The following is a 17,192-nucleotide window of genomic DNA, read 5'->3' on the forward strand; positions in this document are numbered from 1 at the left end:
CAATAACCCATTAGATCTCTGAGGAGGGCCGTTTTTTTTTTTTGTTTTTTTTTTTTTTTTTTTTTTAAATCCTTTTTGCTTTTTCTAAAACAATTACTCTAAAAAGCTCAATACAGAAAGCTTCAAAGAATTGAAATTTGGGTACGTCAAGTCAAGAGCAGAACTAAGAGAGCTCTGAGACAAAAGGCAATAATCCAGTGGCTGAGAAAATTCACTAAACAACACAACTTCCCAAGAAAAGGGGGGTGTCCGCTCACAGCCACCATCCTGGTGGACAGGAAACACTCCTGCCCATCGCCAGCCCCATAGCCCAGAGCTGCCCCAGACAACCCAGTGTGACGGAAGTGCTTCAAATAACAGGCACACACCACAAAACTGGGCGTGGACATTAGCCTTCCCTGCAACCTCAGCTGAATGTCCCAGAGCTGGGAAGGGGGAGCAGTGTGAATTAACAGAGCCCCATTCAGCCATCATTTGAGCAGACTGGGAGCCTCCCAACACAGCCCAGCAGCCCAGAACTGCCCTGGGGGGAAGGCACTCACCTGTGACATAGCACAGTCATCCCTCAACAGAGGACCCGGGGTGCACAGCCTGGAAGAGGGGCCCACTTGCAAGTCTCAGGAGCCATACGCCAATACCAAAGACTTGTGGGTCAGTGGCAGAGACAAACTGTGGCAGGACTGAACTGAAGGATTAGACTATTGCAGTAGCTTTAAAACTCTAGGATCATCAGGGAGATTTGATTGTTAGGGCCACCCCCCCTCCCCGACTGCCCAGAAACACGCCCCACATACAGGGCAGGCAACACCAACTACACACGCAAGCTTGGGACACCAATTGGGCCCCACAAGACTCACTCCCCCACTCACCAAAAAGGCTAAGCAGGGGAGATCTGGCTTGTGGAGAACAGGTGGCTCGTGGACGCCACCTGCTGGTTAGTTAGAGAAAGTGTACTCCACGAAGCTGTAGATCTGATAAATTAGAGATAAGGACTTCAACTGGTCTACAAACCCTAAAAGAACCCTATCAAGTTCAGCAAATGCCACGAGGCCAAAAACAACAGAAAATTATAAAGCATATGAAAAAACCAGACGATATGGATAACCCAAGCCCAAGCACCCAAATCAAAAGACCAGAAGAGACACACCTAGAGCAGCTACTCAAAGAACTAAAGATGAACAATGAGACCATAGTACGGGATATGAAGGAAATCAAGAAGACCCTAGAAGAGCATAAAGAAGACATTGCAAGACTAAATAAAAAAATGGATGATCTTATGGAAATTAAAGAAACTGTTGACCAAATTAAAAAGATTCTGGACACTCATAGTACAAGACTAGAGGAAGTTGAACAACGAATCAGTGACCTGGAAGATGACAGAATGGAAAATGAAAGCATAAAAGAAAGAATGGGGAAAAAAATTGAAAAACTCGAAATGGATCTCAGGGATATGATAGATAATATGAAACGTCCGAATATAAGACTCATTGGTGTCCCAGAAGGGGAAGAAAAGGGTAAAGGTCTAGGAAGAGTATTCAAAGAAATTGTTGGGGAAAACTTCCCAAATCTTCTAAACAACATAAATACACAAATCATAAATGCTCAGCGAACTCCAAATAGAATAAATCCAAAAAAACCCACTCCGAGACATATACTGATCACACTGTCAAACATAGAAGAGAAGGAGCAAGTTCTGAAAGCAGCAAGAGAAAAGCAATTCACCACATACAAAGGAAACAGCATAAGACTAAGTAGTGACTACTCAGCAGCCACCATGGAGGCAAGAAGGCAGTGGCACGATATATTTAAAATTCTGAGTGAGAGGAATTTCCAGCCAAGAATACTTTATCCAGCAAAGCTCTCCTTCAAATTTGAGGGAGAGCTTAAATTTTTCACAGACAAAGAAATGCTGAGAGAATTTGCTAACAAGAGACCTGCCCTACTGGAGATACTAAAGGGAGCCCTACAGACAGAGAAACAAAGACAGGACAGAGAGACTTGGAGAAAGGTTCAGTACTAAAGAGATTCGGTATGGGTACAATAAAGGATATTAATAGAGAGAGGGAAAAATATGGCAAACATAATCCAAAGGATAAGATGGCTGATTCAAGAAATGCCTTCACGGTTTTAACGTTGAATGTAAATGGATTAAACTCCCCAATTAAAAGATACAGATTCGCAGAATGGATCAAAAAAAATGAACCATCAATATGTTGCATACAAGAGACTCATCTTAGACACAGGGACACAAAGAAACTGAAAGTGAAAGGATGGAAAAAAATATTTCATGCAAGCTACAGCCAAAAGAAAGCAGGTGTAGCAATATTAATCTCAGATAAAATAGACTTCAAATGCAGGGATGTTTTGAGAGACAAAGAAGGCCACTACATACTAATAAAAGGGGCAATTCAGCAGGAAGAAATAACAATCGTAAATGTCTATGCACCCAATAAAGGTGCCACAAAATACATGAGAGAAACATTGGCAAAACTAAAGGAAGCAATGGATGTTTCCACAATAATTGTGGGAGACTTCAATACATCACTCTCTCCTATAGATAGATCAACCAGACAGAAGACCAATAAGGAAATTGAAAACCTAAACAATCTGATAAATGAATTAGATTTAACAGACATCTACAGGACATTACATCCCAAATCACCAGGATACACATACTTTTCTAGTGCTCACGGAACTTTCTCCAGAATAGATCATATGCTGGGACATAAAACAAGCCTCAATAAATTTAAAAAGATTGAAATTATTCAAAGCACATTCTCTGACCACAATGGAATACAATTAGAAGTCAATAACCATCAGAGACTTAGAAAATTCACAAATACCTGGAGGTTAAACAACACACTCCTAAACAATCAGTGGGTTAAAGAAGAAATAGCAAGAGAAATTGCTAAATATATAGAGACGAATGAAAATGAGAACACAACATACCAAAACCTATGGGATGCAGCAAAAGCAGTGCTAAGGGGGAAATTTATAGCACTAAACGCATATATTAAAATGGAAGAAAGAGCCAAAATCAAAGAACTAATGGATCAACTGAAGAAGCTAGAAAATGAACAGCAAACCAATCCTAAACCAAGTACAAGAAAAGAAATAACAAGGATTAAAGCAGAAATAAATGACATAGAGAACAAAAAAACAATAGAAAGGATAAATATCACCAAAAGTTGGTTCTTTGAGAAGATCAACAAGATTGACAAGCCCCTAGCTAGACTGACAAAATCAAAAAGAGAGAAGACCCATATAAACAAAATAATGAATGAAAAAGGTGACATAACTGCAGATCCTGAAGAAATTAAAAAAATTATAAGAGGATATTATGAACAACTGTATGGCAACAAACTGGATAATGTAGAAGAAATGGACAATTTCCTGGAAACATATGAACAACCTAGACTGACCAGAGAAGAAATAGAAGACCTCAACCAACCCATCACAAGCAAAGAGATCCAATCAGTCATCAAAAATCTTCCCACAAATAAATGCCCAGGGCCAGATGGCTTCACAGGGGAATTCTACCAAACTTTCCAGAAAGAACTGACACCAATCTTACTCAAACTCTTTCAAAACATTGAAGAAAATGGAACACTACCTAACTCATTTTATGAAGCTAACATCAATCTAATACCAAAACCAGGCAAAGACGCTACAAAAAAGGAAAACTACCGGCCAATCTCCCTAATGAATATAGATGCAAAAATCCTCAACAAAATACTTGCAAATCGAATCCAAAGACACATTAAAAAAATCATACACCATGACCAAGTGGGGTTCATCCCAGGCATGCAAGGATGGTTCAACATAAGAAAAACAATCAATGTATTACAACACATTAAAAACTCGAAAGGGAAAAATCAATTGATCATCTCAATAGATGCTGAAAAAGCATTTGACAAAATCCAACATCCCTTTTTGATAAAAACACTTCAAAAGGTAGGAATTGAAGGAAACTTCCTCAACATGATAAAGAGCATATATGAAAAACCCACAGCCAGCATAGTACTCAATGGTGAGAGACTGAAAGCCTTCCCTCTAAGATCAGGAACAAGACAAGGATGCCCGCTGTCACCACTGTTATTCAACATTGTGCTGGAAGTGCTAGCCAGGCCAATCCGGAAAGACAAAGAAATAAAAGGCATCCAAATTGGAAAAGAAGAAGTAAAACTGTCATTGTTTGCAGATGATATGATCTTATATCTAGAAAACCCTGAGAAATCAACGATACACCTACTAGAGCTAATAAACAAATTTAGCAAAGTAGCGGGATACAAGATTAATGCACATAAGTCAGTAATGTTTCTATATGCTAGAAATGAACAAACTGAAGAGACACTCAAGAAAAAGATACCATTTTCAATAGCAACTAAAAAAATCAAGTACCTAGGAATAAACTTAACCAAAGATGTAAAAGACCTATACAAAGAAAACTACATAACTCTACTAAAGAAATAGAAGGGGACCTTAAAAGATGGAAAAATATTCCATGTTCATGGATAGGAAGGCTAAATGTCATTAAGATGTCAATTCTACCCAAACTCATCTACAGATTCAATGCAATCCCAATCAAAATTCCAACAACCTACTTTGCAGACTTGGAAAAGCTAGTTATCAAATTTATTTGGAAAGGGAAGATGCCTCGAATTGCTAAAGACACTCTAAAAAAGAAAAACGAAGTGGGAGGACTTACACTCCCTGACTTTGAAGCTTATTATAAAGCCACAGTTGCCAAAACAGCATGGTACTGGCACAAAGATAGACATATAGATCAATGGAATCAAATTGAGAATTCAGAGATAGACCCTCAGATCTATGGCCGACTGATCTTTGATAAGGCCCCCAAAGTCACCGAACTGAGCCATAATGGTCTTTTCAACAAATGGGGCTGGGAGAGTTGGATATCCATATCCAAAAGAATGAAAGAGGACCCCTACCTCACCCCCTACACAAAAATTAACTCAAAATGGACCAAAGATCTCAATATAAAAGAAAGTACCATAAAACTCCTAGAAGATAATGTAGGAAAACATCTTCAAGACCTTGTATTAGGAAGCCACTTCCTAGACTTTACACCCAAAGCACAAGCAACAAAAGAGAAAATAGATAAATGGGAACTCCTCAAGCTTAGAAGTTTCTGCACCTCAAAGGAATTTCTCAAAAAGGTAAAGAGGCAGCCAACTCAATAAAAAAAAAAAAAAAAAAAAAAAAAAAAAAAAAAAAAAAAAAAAAAGAATGAACTGCAATTGATATTCAGAAACAATAATGAAGCTTAGTAATCACCACTTCTCATCACTGGGGTTGTGGAGGCTGCTGATGGGGAGACCCAGTTTCCAGCCACCACCTTCCAAGGAGCACCAGAGGCGGCTCTGGTCTCTGGTCTTGTGTGGATCGTTCATCTCGGTCCTGATTCTGGCACACGGTGCCAGTTCCTGTGTCTGCAGGACCCCGGCCCTTGCTGGCATCGTTGCTCACATTCTCACTGCAGAGGGTGATCCCTCTCTTGCCCTGCAGTGACTTAGAGGATGGTCCTTGAACTTCAGGTATCTGGAGTTTCCCAGTTTCTATTCCTTTTGCATTTGTGGACTCAAATGAGATGCATCCTGAGAAGTGCCCCTTGGATTTGGCCACATGGCCAGGGAAGGGGGGGTCACCAGCCTCTTGGCAGCGGGTTCAAGAGAGAATGCAGGAGAGGAGCAGGAGAAAGCCAGGACAGACAGCCCTTGCAAGGTGTTCAGCTACAAAGCACAGCAGGAAAATGGGGAAGAAGGGTCCAGGGAACCCCCCGTTTAAGATGGGAAAAATAACAGCCTCTCTTTGATTGTGAAAAGAATCCAAATTTTCTGCTCACATCAACGCTTAGAAAAGCTCCCTTTCCAACTTGTAGCACACCCACAGCGGCTCTTGAGCATTTGTCTCCATCATCCCCTGCATTGTTTTTCTCCCCTCTCTCCTCTTCTCCATCAATTTCTTCTTAAGTGGATCACACTAAAGTATTTCCCACAAAATTCAGGCATCTTTCGGTGGAGGAGCGGGGCAAAATTGAGCAGCAGTCACAGGCGTTTCTTCAGAGGTTGGGATTGGGGGAGGGGAGGGGATGACTGAACACTCCCCGATCACACTTTTGACTCACCGCACAGGTCTCTTGGAAACTGAGGTTCCAGAAGCGGGAGTCTCTGAAGAACGCACTCTTCATCCTGGCAGAAAGAGCCCGGGACCCCAGCGCTAAAAAGCGCCACACGGCCATGAGAGGCCTGGGAAGCATGGCCTGGAAAGCCCCGGACAAGGTGGGATGTGGAGACCCGCCCATCTCCCAGACCGTCCCTGAGCCTGACGGTGTGGAACCCCACGTACCAGTTATCCACTGCTGTGTGACAAAGCAACACACTTTATTATCTCACAGTTTCCTGGGTCAGGAGTCCAGACATAGCTCGGCTGGGTCCTCTGCTCGAGGTCTCACAGGCTGCCACCGAGATGTCGGCCAGGCTGCTTCCAAATTCACTGGGTGCTGGAGGAATTCAGTGCCTTGCAGTTGTAGGACTGAGGTCCCTGTTTTCTCGCTGGCTGTCAGCTGGGGCCACTCTCAGCTCCTGGAGGTCACCTGCAGCTCCCTGAGACATGGTCCTCTCACAGGTCCTCTCACAACATGGCAGCCAACTTCTTCAAGGCCAGCGGGGGAGTGTCTAAGATGGAGTCTTATGTAACGTAATCACAGAGAGACACCCCTTCACCTTTGTCATGTTCTGTAGGCTAGAAGTAAGGCACAGGTTCCTCCCAAACTCAAGGGGAGGAGAGTTTGAAAGGGCATTTGAGGGTGGTCGCATCTCAGCACCATCAGGAAACAAGGCTGTTCGCAGGATTACCACCCAGCTGGGCGTTGGCCTTTGTGCTGAATTTGAGTGGCTTTTTTAGTAAAAGATGGTTTTCCTGTCTCTTCCTTCAGCATCTGTCACCTTCAGTGACAATTCCATCTCCTCCTCAGTGCTCCTGGGTCATCACCCTCCTGACATGCCCCAATTCCCAGCCTTGCCCACCCAGACCGCACTCCAGCCTCCTCTTCTGTTCTCCTGCTGAGCCTGAGGTGGGCTCTTGCAGGACAAGACCTTACAGGTTAATGGAAGCGTTTGTACTTTAGTGAGAGTTGCTGTGTCTGATCCTAAAGAAAGCTATAGTTTCTTAGGCTGAGTCCTAGGTTATTGTAAGATTAGAAGTGGAATTGCTTTTCAACGCCTGTGGAGCAATTTCTGTGCTACTTTTGCTTTTCAAATCTTTGTAACAGGTGAGAAAATATAAGAAAATCATCCTAGACCTGCTGGTGCATGGACTGTACGACCCCGTGAGTTCTGAAGTCATCCACGAGAGTATGAAGACACTGACCATCATCCTGGGCAAGATCCAGGGGAAAGGTCTGGGCTCCTTCTTCATAGACATCACCCTTCAGACCAGGACTTTGTTAGATGACGTAAGTGAGAAGAGCTTGGGAAAATTCTGGGTTATTGAAAGCAAAGTGGGATTAGAGATGTGAGCCCTTATTCAGGAAACAAGGTCCCTATTATTGATTGTTGATTATAAATTATATTGATTATAAATAAATATTACTGAGAGGCTGCTACTGTGCTGGGGGTCAAGGAGGCTCTGTGAAAATGACTACCCCTCCAGGAGTTTTCATTTTAATAGAGAAGTGACTACATGTAGCCTTAGGAGGAGGAGGAGGAGGATGGTGATGCTGCCGGTGTGTATTCAGTGCTCTTATGATGGTGACAATAACTCAATAGCATCCGGTGAGCACTCACTCTGTACCAGGCACATGCCAGGCAACTTACATGGCTTATTTTGTATAATCTTCACTGCAGCCCTGAGAATTAGGCACTATTCTTATCGTCACTTAACGGGAGGAAACTGAAGCAGAGAAAGTTGAGGGGACTTGCCCAAGGTTCTCAGATATGGATATGTCACAGCAAATGGATATGAATCCAGCCTTCTGACTACAGGGCCTGCACTCAACTACCAGATGACAGGAGAAGACAGGCCTAAGTAGGGCACAGAGAGAGTGCAGGAGGGGCTCAGATGAATGAGAAATTATCTCTAGATAGAGTGAAGGAAAGCCTTCACGGGAGGGGTGGGGTTCTGACCTGCGTTGAAAGATGGGGAGGATTTAATACACAGAAGGGAGAGAGTATTGATATCAAAAGAAATAGCTTAGCAAACAGTCCATTCTTAGGTTGCTTGGTCTGAAACTAAAGAGTCTGAGATATCCTGCTTGCAAGCTAACAAGTGAGCCTGCTGCAGTTGTACACACACACACACACACACACACACACACACACACACACAAACAGAAAGACAAGAGCTACGGACCAGGGAGCAGCCCTTTGATTTACTCACAGAGCATCTTGCATCAGTTCCTCACATCCTAAACCCCCACGAGGTGACACATGAGAGCCAGGTGTACCTGCCCCACGTGAGAGGAAGGGGAACTCTGAAATTATGAGATGTGGAGCTTATTTAGGAGCTGCTGGCACATCTGCCCCCCACCCTCTGGGGTGGAGGTGGGGGCACCTTTGCCTGGTGAGGTAAACCAGTCCTCTCTGGGGGGTGGGAGTGGGGAAGGAGGGTCTCTGCGTCACCACCCTGGAATGGAAGCAAATGTCCCAGGGCGAGCTGTCTCTAAATCTCTCCGGAGGTGTTATGAGGCTTGTTTGCCATTCAATCAGTTTCTAAACCCAGGTTGCCAGTAATCATTGGCCAGAAAGCTCTGGCCATGTAGGGCTCCCCAACAGTTTCTCTGTCTCTTGTACACTCTCCACTCCTGCCCACACCGTTCTCGACACTTCCCTCCCTTAGTTGCTTGTGGGCTCCCAGGGAGCAGAGTCCTGCCCGCGCATCTCTATCCATCTTGTAGCATTAGGGAAGTGCTTTGGAGAGAGTATGTTCTCAGTAAATGTTAGTTGAATTGAATTAAATTCCCACCCATCGATAGAGCAGTGAAGAGAACGGAACACTGAGGCCATTTCTATATGTGCCACACGTGCTAAAAATATTTTTAAATACTTCTCAAAATGGTCAGTGCTCCTCAGTCTTGCTGAGTCTTTGTGACCCCCAGATCTTCTAGGTGCCCCCCTGCAGCCCACCGCCCCCCCAGCCCTGTTCCCTCTGGTTTGACTGGGGCTGGACAGGCCCGAGAATCACTGAGACCCAAATCTCTGGGGCCTGGGAGAATCCTGGTTCTCTGCTATGTGACAGTGGGCCTCTGGGCAAGTCACTTAAATGCCTCGGGCCTGGGTCCTCTCTCCTGGGAAGGGTGATATTTGCACTAGACAGCTCACCTCGAAGAGGAGGAAAGGGCTGAGACAACAGACAAGTGCATAGGGCCACACCACCAGATCAGACTAAAGGCAGCGGGAGTAGGGAGGTGTTGGGGAAGAAACAGAATTATTATTTCCACTACAGATGGGAGAAACTCAGATCAAAAGTAAACAGAGATGACCTGGCAGAAATTCTGGGAGTAATAACAGAGGATTGGTCAAATAAATTCTGATGCAGCAGCCACCAAAACAAACAAACAAACAAAAAAAAAAGAAAAAAAGAAAAAAAGAAAAAAGAAAAAAGAAAAAGAAAGAAAAGAAAAGAAAGAACAAAGAATGAAAGCTCTCTTTATATACTGACATGGAAAGAGCTCCAAGAGAGATTGTTTGATTGAAAAATCAAGTTGCATAAAATGGGATGGCATGCTTCTGTTGATGTAAAAAAGTGGGAAAGGAATATGTAATACATGCCTTTTCTTTTTTTCTTTTTATTTTCTGGAGGGATATGCACAAAACTTAGAATTTGGCCTGTGGGGAGAGGAAAATTGGCAGGTGAGAGGGGTAGGAAGGACACTTACTTTTTCTATAGCCTTTTTGGTTATTTTGAATTTTGAACTATATAAATGTACTGTGTCTCCAGAATATTAAATAACAATCAAAAAAGCTGGGAGAGTAGAGGTAGCATTAGCGATTCCCCAGTCTAACCTCTTGTCTGCTGGGGAAGGGGTTCCTTGAAGACTTCAGCCTCTCCCCCACTGCCCTTCCCCTCAAGGGCTTTGGAGTGGATGTGACAGCCCACCCTGTAATGTATAATCAAGTATAGATGGCTGTGACGCTCTCTGATGCAACTACCATTTGGTAATGACTTGTATTGCTGTTTTGTTGGGTGGGGCACCCACAGGAGAGTGACAGCCTGAGATACTCAGCCTTCGTCTTGTTCGGGCAATTGGCTGCCTGTGCTGGGCGGAAATGGAAGAGATTTTTCAGCAGTCAAGTGCAGCAGACACGAGATTCCCTCCTGATCCATTTACGGGATAGAAATCCCCAGGTTGCCAAGGTAAGATCGCGACTCTCCAATCAATTGTATGAAATCTCTATCTGTTTGCAAAGGGAGCTGTGGTGCAGCCCCGGTAGATGCCAAACCCTCAGGTTCCTGCCAGGTTGGTTATGGGTGCTTAGCAGTGTGTCTGTGTGAATCCTGGGAAAGGTGGCTCCTGGACGTGTCAGCTCTCTTTGACCCAGAGTGTGGTTTTCCATTTGTTCCTGCCCCACTTGCCCGATCCTAGCCCTTGTGGATGCTAGATAAGCTTGGGTCAGTGCAGGGTGCGGGACAGAGAGGCACAGGGTTTACCAGGGCTGCAGCCCCCATAATGGGGATATTTATTCATGCCCTATTAGCTTTTGTCACGGTGCAGAGCATAGATTTCCAGCCCTGGTGTCTTGATTCCCTATGGAACTTTTGCTTTTTTCTTGGAGAAAATGTGTCCTAACAGTGTTGGTGCACCCTCAGGCCTGCTTTGGAGTGGGACTGAGCAGGTGGTTCAAAACCAGTAGCACTTAAACCCTTTCAGTACACTAATTTGCTTTGTTGGGAGCAAAGGGTTCACAAACCACTTTGTATTCTTTAAGTTTGCATGAGAGAAAGGGAGAGAGAGAGAGACTGAATTATTGGAATCCTATACTACTTTTGATGAAACAGTAACACACAAGGGTTGTGGTAAACAATAAAACTACACCCACCAGCCCTCAAATTATAGACATGGTCATTTTATAACCCTGATCCTTTAAGGCTCAAGTTCTTAAACTACCTTGGAAGTTACTTTCACACTCTCAGTGGCCTCCAGACCACAAATTGGGTGCAATCCTCCGGGGCAGCTGGCATTGTTCAGGGTGATTTAGAAGTCTTGTATTTTTGGCAATAAGATGGTAACATCATTTATTCTCAGGCTTGCAAAACAACTTTTCGAGCCTGTTCCCCATATCTGAGACCGAGGAGGGGATACAGCTTCCAGAACGAAGATGAGCAAAGGAACCCTAAACTCTGCCGACAGCTGGTGAGTGTGTAAGAGAGAAGGGTAGGAGAGAGCTCTGAGCCTGTCCCTCCAGGAGTTTTACATAGAAGATGGCCACATACACTCGGAGTTATCCCATAAAACAACTCGGAACAATTATGCTTCTATTGCAACTGACCCATAATGCAATGTAAATGGCAAAATGCCGGGAGGATGGTGCACAAAGGATATTGGCAGTTCCACTTCAGATTAGTAGGTGAAAGCAGACACTAACGCCCCCACCCCAACCTGCTCAACGTCTGAGGGCTGAGTCATTGCTTCTCACACTCTCCTTTTGACAACTGTTTAATTAGGCAAGGAGTTTTACTGAATCCCTCCCTCATGTAATTTCTTTCAGAGTCACTGTCATCCAGAGCTCCTGCAGTTCTTCTATGCAAATAAAATTCTGTAAACACAGAGCAGCAGGGAAACGGTCCCAGGTGAGCTCCTACTGTATTCCCCCTCTTTTAAATTTACTGGATGCCTCTTCTGCCTGCCTCTTGTGGTTATAATAGAAAAGTGGATGTTAGGAGAGAAATTGATGACAAAAGTAATACCGGGGATTTGTATAATTATATCCATGGTACAATTCTAAATTGCTTTCTCATATCCCATTTTCTCCCCATACAATTTTGATGAGAAGGTACACATTTTCTTTAAAATATTTAAAGTATAGATAAATATTCAGTGCTTATTTCTCAGCTTTTTCCTTCTTAAATTCATCTCTGTCACCTATTTTTTCTTTTAAATACTTAAATATTTTAAACATTTAATTTCTGAGGCATAAGAATAATTATCTTAAGTTTTAATTTTTCTATTTTTAAAATTTCCTGTTGATACCTTTTCTTATTCACTATTATTAAAATACCAAGAAGGTATCTGGAGGGGTGCTTAGCTCCTCACAAGTTTTAGCAGACACCCTGCCAAGATCATCCCAAACAAAAATTAATAAGAGAAAAAAATATTTATAGCATATGTTGAAAATCCTCAGACTGATGGTAATTTATGAATAATAATGAGTAACATTTACTGAGTGCATTTATAATTTATCAGGTACTGTCTAAGTGCTTTGCAAGTATTATTTAATACTCATAACTACCCTATGAGATAAGGTACAATTACTATACTTATTTTATAGACGAGGAAACCAAGGCACAGAGAGGTTAAGCAACTTGCCCAAGATGACACAGTAAACGGTGGAGCCAAAATCCAAACTCATACAGTCTGACTTGTGGAATCCACACTCAACTACCATGCTATGCTGCCTGTTTATGGAATAACTGATGGATGGTTAGAAAGATGAAAAAAAAAGAACTTCTGCTCTTGTATAAAACCCAGTTTAACTTATGCTTTTGTATGTACTAAGTATACATTTTTATTTACTTATGTGAGCTAAAGGTTTATTTCTATTGATCACAGCTTGGCTATTTTGTCAATTTTTTGGTGATCAACCCCAATTATTTGATTAATCACATCACTCTTATAAAAGGTTTTCTAAATGCTCTTACACTTTTGCTCAGTTTGTTCTTTCTGCTTTGAATCCCCTCTCTCTCCATGCTCCCCAGTGCTCCCCCATCTCTCTCCCCACCCTCCACCCTGCATGCACACTCTCACATGTATCTTTTACCCATACTCCAAGTAAGTCAAATGCCTGATTCCCTCAGTCAGGAAAGAGCTCTCATCTCTGAATCCCTCAGAACATTCTAGCAATCTTATGCCACCTGTCTCTTCTAAAAGTTTTTTTACCTACCTGTCTTTCTTCTCCTGTTAGTTTATAAGCTGCTGGAGGCAGTGCCCTATCTTCTATATCTTTGTATCTCCCACATGACCTCAAATGAGCTTAGTAAATGAATGTTGACTGGGGAAAAAAGTCATCTGAGGCTATTATTCCTTCTTGGGAGGAGCCCATTTTGTTAAATGAAGGTCACAAGTTCACCCCCTTATAAGCAACAGACAGGTTACTTTCATGCTTATGAATTTTTAAACTTCCTTTTTCCCATAAGATGCCTGTTAATTTGAAAGTCAACCTAAAAATAATGCTTTGACATTTCTTACTTCTAGACATTAGAAATAGAACAGTTAAATGAATGAAAGGAAGAAAAAGGAATTTTCTCTAAGTGTTCAGGGTAGAGAGATACATAAACTTGATCCCTGCTTTCAGGTTGCTCATGAGATGGATCTTTCAGAAAGAGGGGAGAGAGGAGAGGAAAAAGGCAAAGAAGGGGAAGGTTGAGAACATAACAGATGCAACCAGTGCTGGTTGTCAGTGTGAATAAAATCCTGTGAAATTCCAGTGAGTAGAGTAATTAATTGAGGGAACAGTTCACATGTTAGAGCGAGCAGTTAGTCTTATAAATAAGGTAGGTACACATTTGTGCTTTCCTGTGTTTTCCAAGTTTTCTGCAATAAGCATGTATTATCTTTATGATCATAAAAATAAATGCAAGAGATGCCCTTGTAAAATAAAAAAGAAATGCCTACCAGTATGTAAAGAGATGTGCTCCAGAAAGCCTGGGATGACTCTTCTTCATGCTCAATAGTATGAATTTACCTTCGTCCTTTTGTGACATTTTTGTTTTAACCTGTTGATGAATAACAAATAAAATGGCTTATGGTTGATTATCAGTTTATTTATGTCACTGAACTTACATTATTTTACTCTGACCATAGTAGAGTAAGTTCTTTGTCTCTGTATTTATGTGTTAAATGCTTTTAGAAAAACCTTGGGTTATAGATAAACCCAAAGCATCCCAATTTACCAAGAAGGGATGTTTGATACGCAAGGGTTCCTATTATTTACCAAGCACACACTCTCGAGCTTGACATTTAAGATTCTTTATAATATGACACCAACCTTTCATTTCCCATGATACTCCCTAAATTCCCACGGCCTGGAAGGCCCCACTCTCCATTTCCTTGTTTCTTCCCACCATTCCCATCCCCCTGGGCTGATTCCGGATGTCCTCTTTTTCAGGGACAGAGCAGAGCAGTTGGTGTGACTCTGGTTCTGCCACTTACCCGTGTGGCCCTGGGCCAGCCAGCACTCCAAGCCTCAGTTTGCTTGTCTGTGAAATGGCGATAACCCAACTCATAGAGTTGCTATGCTACAAGGACTCAGTAAAATAACACCGAACACTTGACACAATGCTCGGCCCACAGAAGGTGCTAAGGAAATGTTAGTTTTGCCCCTTATCCACAACCAGCTCTCCAGATATTGTTTCTTCATTTCTTGAAGATGCAGGTCCTCAGAGAGGTACATTCTGGCTAGCCGTATGGGGATTTGTGTGTTATCTTGATCCTCCCCACCAAATGATGGGCGTCCCAGGGGCAGCCTCTGCAACCGACTGTTTACCAGGTCCCCAACAGTTTAGCTTTGAGCTTTGCCCAGCATGGGTGCTCAATAAAGATTCATTGAATCTACTGAATTCCAAATGCTAGCTAGTGCCTTGACCAAGCATGGCTCTGTCACCTGCAAAGGCTTTGGAACAGCTTAGTACATTTACGTATCATCAGAATCATAACCAAATGAGAATAACAAGTTGTTCTTTCCAACTGGGCCATTATTGGAGTTTTGTGGATGCTCAAAGCAGGAGCAGTGCCTTTTTATGCTCTCAAGTTGGCTCAGTTGGACTCTGTTCATTCCATCCTAATATTCCCAATAGCTCTGTTAATAATTCTGTGTTGTATCTTTTCAGTGATCTCTTGTTAATAATTAACACCCCGCCTTCTGTTTCTGGATATGACTGCTATAATCGTGTTCCTTTCAAGCTAATGAATTTCCTGCAGCAATTTACAAATGTTAACCACGTAATGGCCCAAACATCTCCCTACAAGAAGAAAATGTTTCTCAGAAATGTGGATCAGAGACTTAAAATGTCATTTCGTAAACCGTGCTGCTGGAGGCACATATCTGCCTCAGTAAAAATGCAACCAAAAATCCAAAGCTTTTCCAGATGCCTGCACTGACTGCATCAGGAGATGTAACTTCCATGGAAAAAGAAGAAAGCTCAGCTCTCTAATGTGACATGATCCTTGCTGGAAGGACACTAGATTTGGCCTCAGAAGACTTGACTTTGCACCCTGAGTTTACCACTTACTGATGATCTTGAGCAAGTCAGTAATCTCTCAGAGCTTCAGTTGCTTCATCTGTAAAGTGGGAGTAAAATTCATAGTACAAGATATTCTGATGCTCAAATGAGATAGTCTACGTAAACTGTAAAATGTTATCCCAAATGAAGTATTTTTATTTACATGGTGGCAACACATTATTGGAGCCTATCAGATAAGTGGAAGTGTGGAAAGAATGAAAGAATGTTACCACAGACTCCAGTTTAAAAGCTGGTATGTAAAAAAATCTTAAAAATATAAAATCAGTAAAATTAGGTATTATACATTGTTTTATATAAATATGCTTCTCTAGGTAACAAGCACCCCTGTTACAAGTGATATAACGTTCACTTTACTAGTTTAACATTTACCTATTTGTACAATTTAGTTACACCCAAACTTTTTGGTATGATACAAATAACATTCAGACATAGTGGAACACCTGGCATTCTCCCTTTGGATTACTCTCATCTAAGGATCGAGTTTAACTGAAAAACTATTTGATCCCATTATGGAAAAATGAAGCTTTCAATATATTTGGATTTCAATCTGCTAGAGTCACAATTTATTTCCCTGCACCTCACAAGCCTATGACAAGTAAATCCTTGGATCTAGATTTTCTGATGGGCAAGAAAATCTACACAATGCACAGAGTGGTGGATTAAATTAATTTGAAGCTAATAAGTTAATTTTATAGTTTAAGGGAACAAATACAATATCCTGTATTAAAACATACTTCACTTGTTTGGATGGTTAAATTATTTATAACTCTTGCTTCTTCTCATTAACTATCACTAAACAAAAGAGAGGAGGATTTTTAAATTAAGATAATGGAAAATGCAATTGAATCTATTTAATTTTAAAAGACCTTTGCCCTACCTGAGACTGTGTTTATAACTGGATGTAACCATTGGTCAACCCCTTTGCTCTGACCTTTCCCAAGAAAAGTAACAGCTGGTCCAGTATCTTGGATTTCATAGGGCTTTTTATTAAATAATGATTTAAACATACATGTTAATAAATATGTTTGGCCTCAGAAATTAAAGCCTGGAACTTCTGATTTCCCAAGCTTGATGCAAAATTGTCCCCAACTAGCTGTGTGACTCCAGGTAAGACATGTCCATTTTCTGCCTGTAGAATAAGAAGAATCTGAGGGGTAGAGGTTGGATCATATCTTCTCCAGGGAGTGTGTCCATTTCTTACCCATTATGCAATTAAGTGTTTCTGGGCCTGGAGTCTGTGTTGGGGCAAACAGGCTCGCTGACTATGGCAAAGGGTTGAGCTTCAGGTTTCCTTCCACTTTCAAGAATTTCTCCAGTAAAATGTCAAAGTCCTTTAGATAAGAGAACAGTTAATGCTATCTGAACCAATGAAAGCAACTGTCTCAATAGATTCTTCATGGGTGGGCTTAAAAAATCATCAAAGACAAATAATTTTGTTTATAGCCCAGCAATTCCATTCCTAGGTATATACCCCCAAAGAACTGAAACCAGGGACTAAAAAGTTATTTGTACACCAGTGTTCAAAGTAGCATTATTTATAACCAGCAAAAGGTAGATGTAACCCAAAAGTCCATCCATAGATGAATGGATAAACAAAAATGTGGCATAAACACACAATGGAATATTCAGCCATAAGAAGGAATGAAGTGCTGATACATGTGACAACATGGATGGACCTTGAAGACATCATGTTGAGTGAAATAAGCCAGACA

At 41.9% G+C, this 17,192-nt stretch overlaps 1 protein-coding gene across 4 annotated transcripts in view; it reads left to right on the forward strand.

Annotated features, from left to right (window-relative positions):
• The window catches only part of MRO (maestro), a 28,808-nt gene extending 12,353 nt beyond the window's left edge, over positions 1-16,455 (forward strand). For 3 of the 4 annotated variants that reach the window (XM_037805991.1, XM_037805993.1, XM_037805990.1), the window contains 6 exons: positions 6,156-6,302; positions 7,295-7,477; positions 10,222-10,377; positions 11,267-11,374; positions 11,730-11,811; positions 12,510-13,999. In XM_037805991.1, the coding sequence (XP_037661919.1) occupies positions 6,156-6,302; positions 7,295-7,477; positions 10,222-10,377; positions 11,267-11,374; positions 11,730-11,783 (648 nt within the window). In that variant the 3' untranslated portion in view covers positions 11,784-11,811; positions 12,510-13,999. Of the gene's footprint in view, positions 1-6,155; positions 6,303-7,294; positions 7,478-10,221; positions 10,378-11,266; positions 11,375-11,729; positions 11,812-12,509; positions 14,000-15,066 lie in introns of those variants that run through there. The other variant, XM_037805992.1, reaches the window with a different exon arrangement.
• Positions 16,456-17,192: the final 737 nt, after the last annotated feature.

Source organism: Choloepus didactylus, chromosome 16 (assembly GCF_015220235.1).
Source record: "Choloepus didactylus isolate mChoDid1 chromosome 16, mChoDid1.pri, whole genome shotgun sequence".
Lineage (NCBI taxonomy): Eukaryota > Metazoa > Chordata > Mammalia > Pilosa > Megalonychidae > Choloepus > Choloepus didactylus.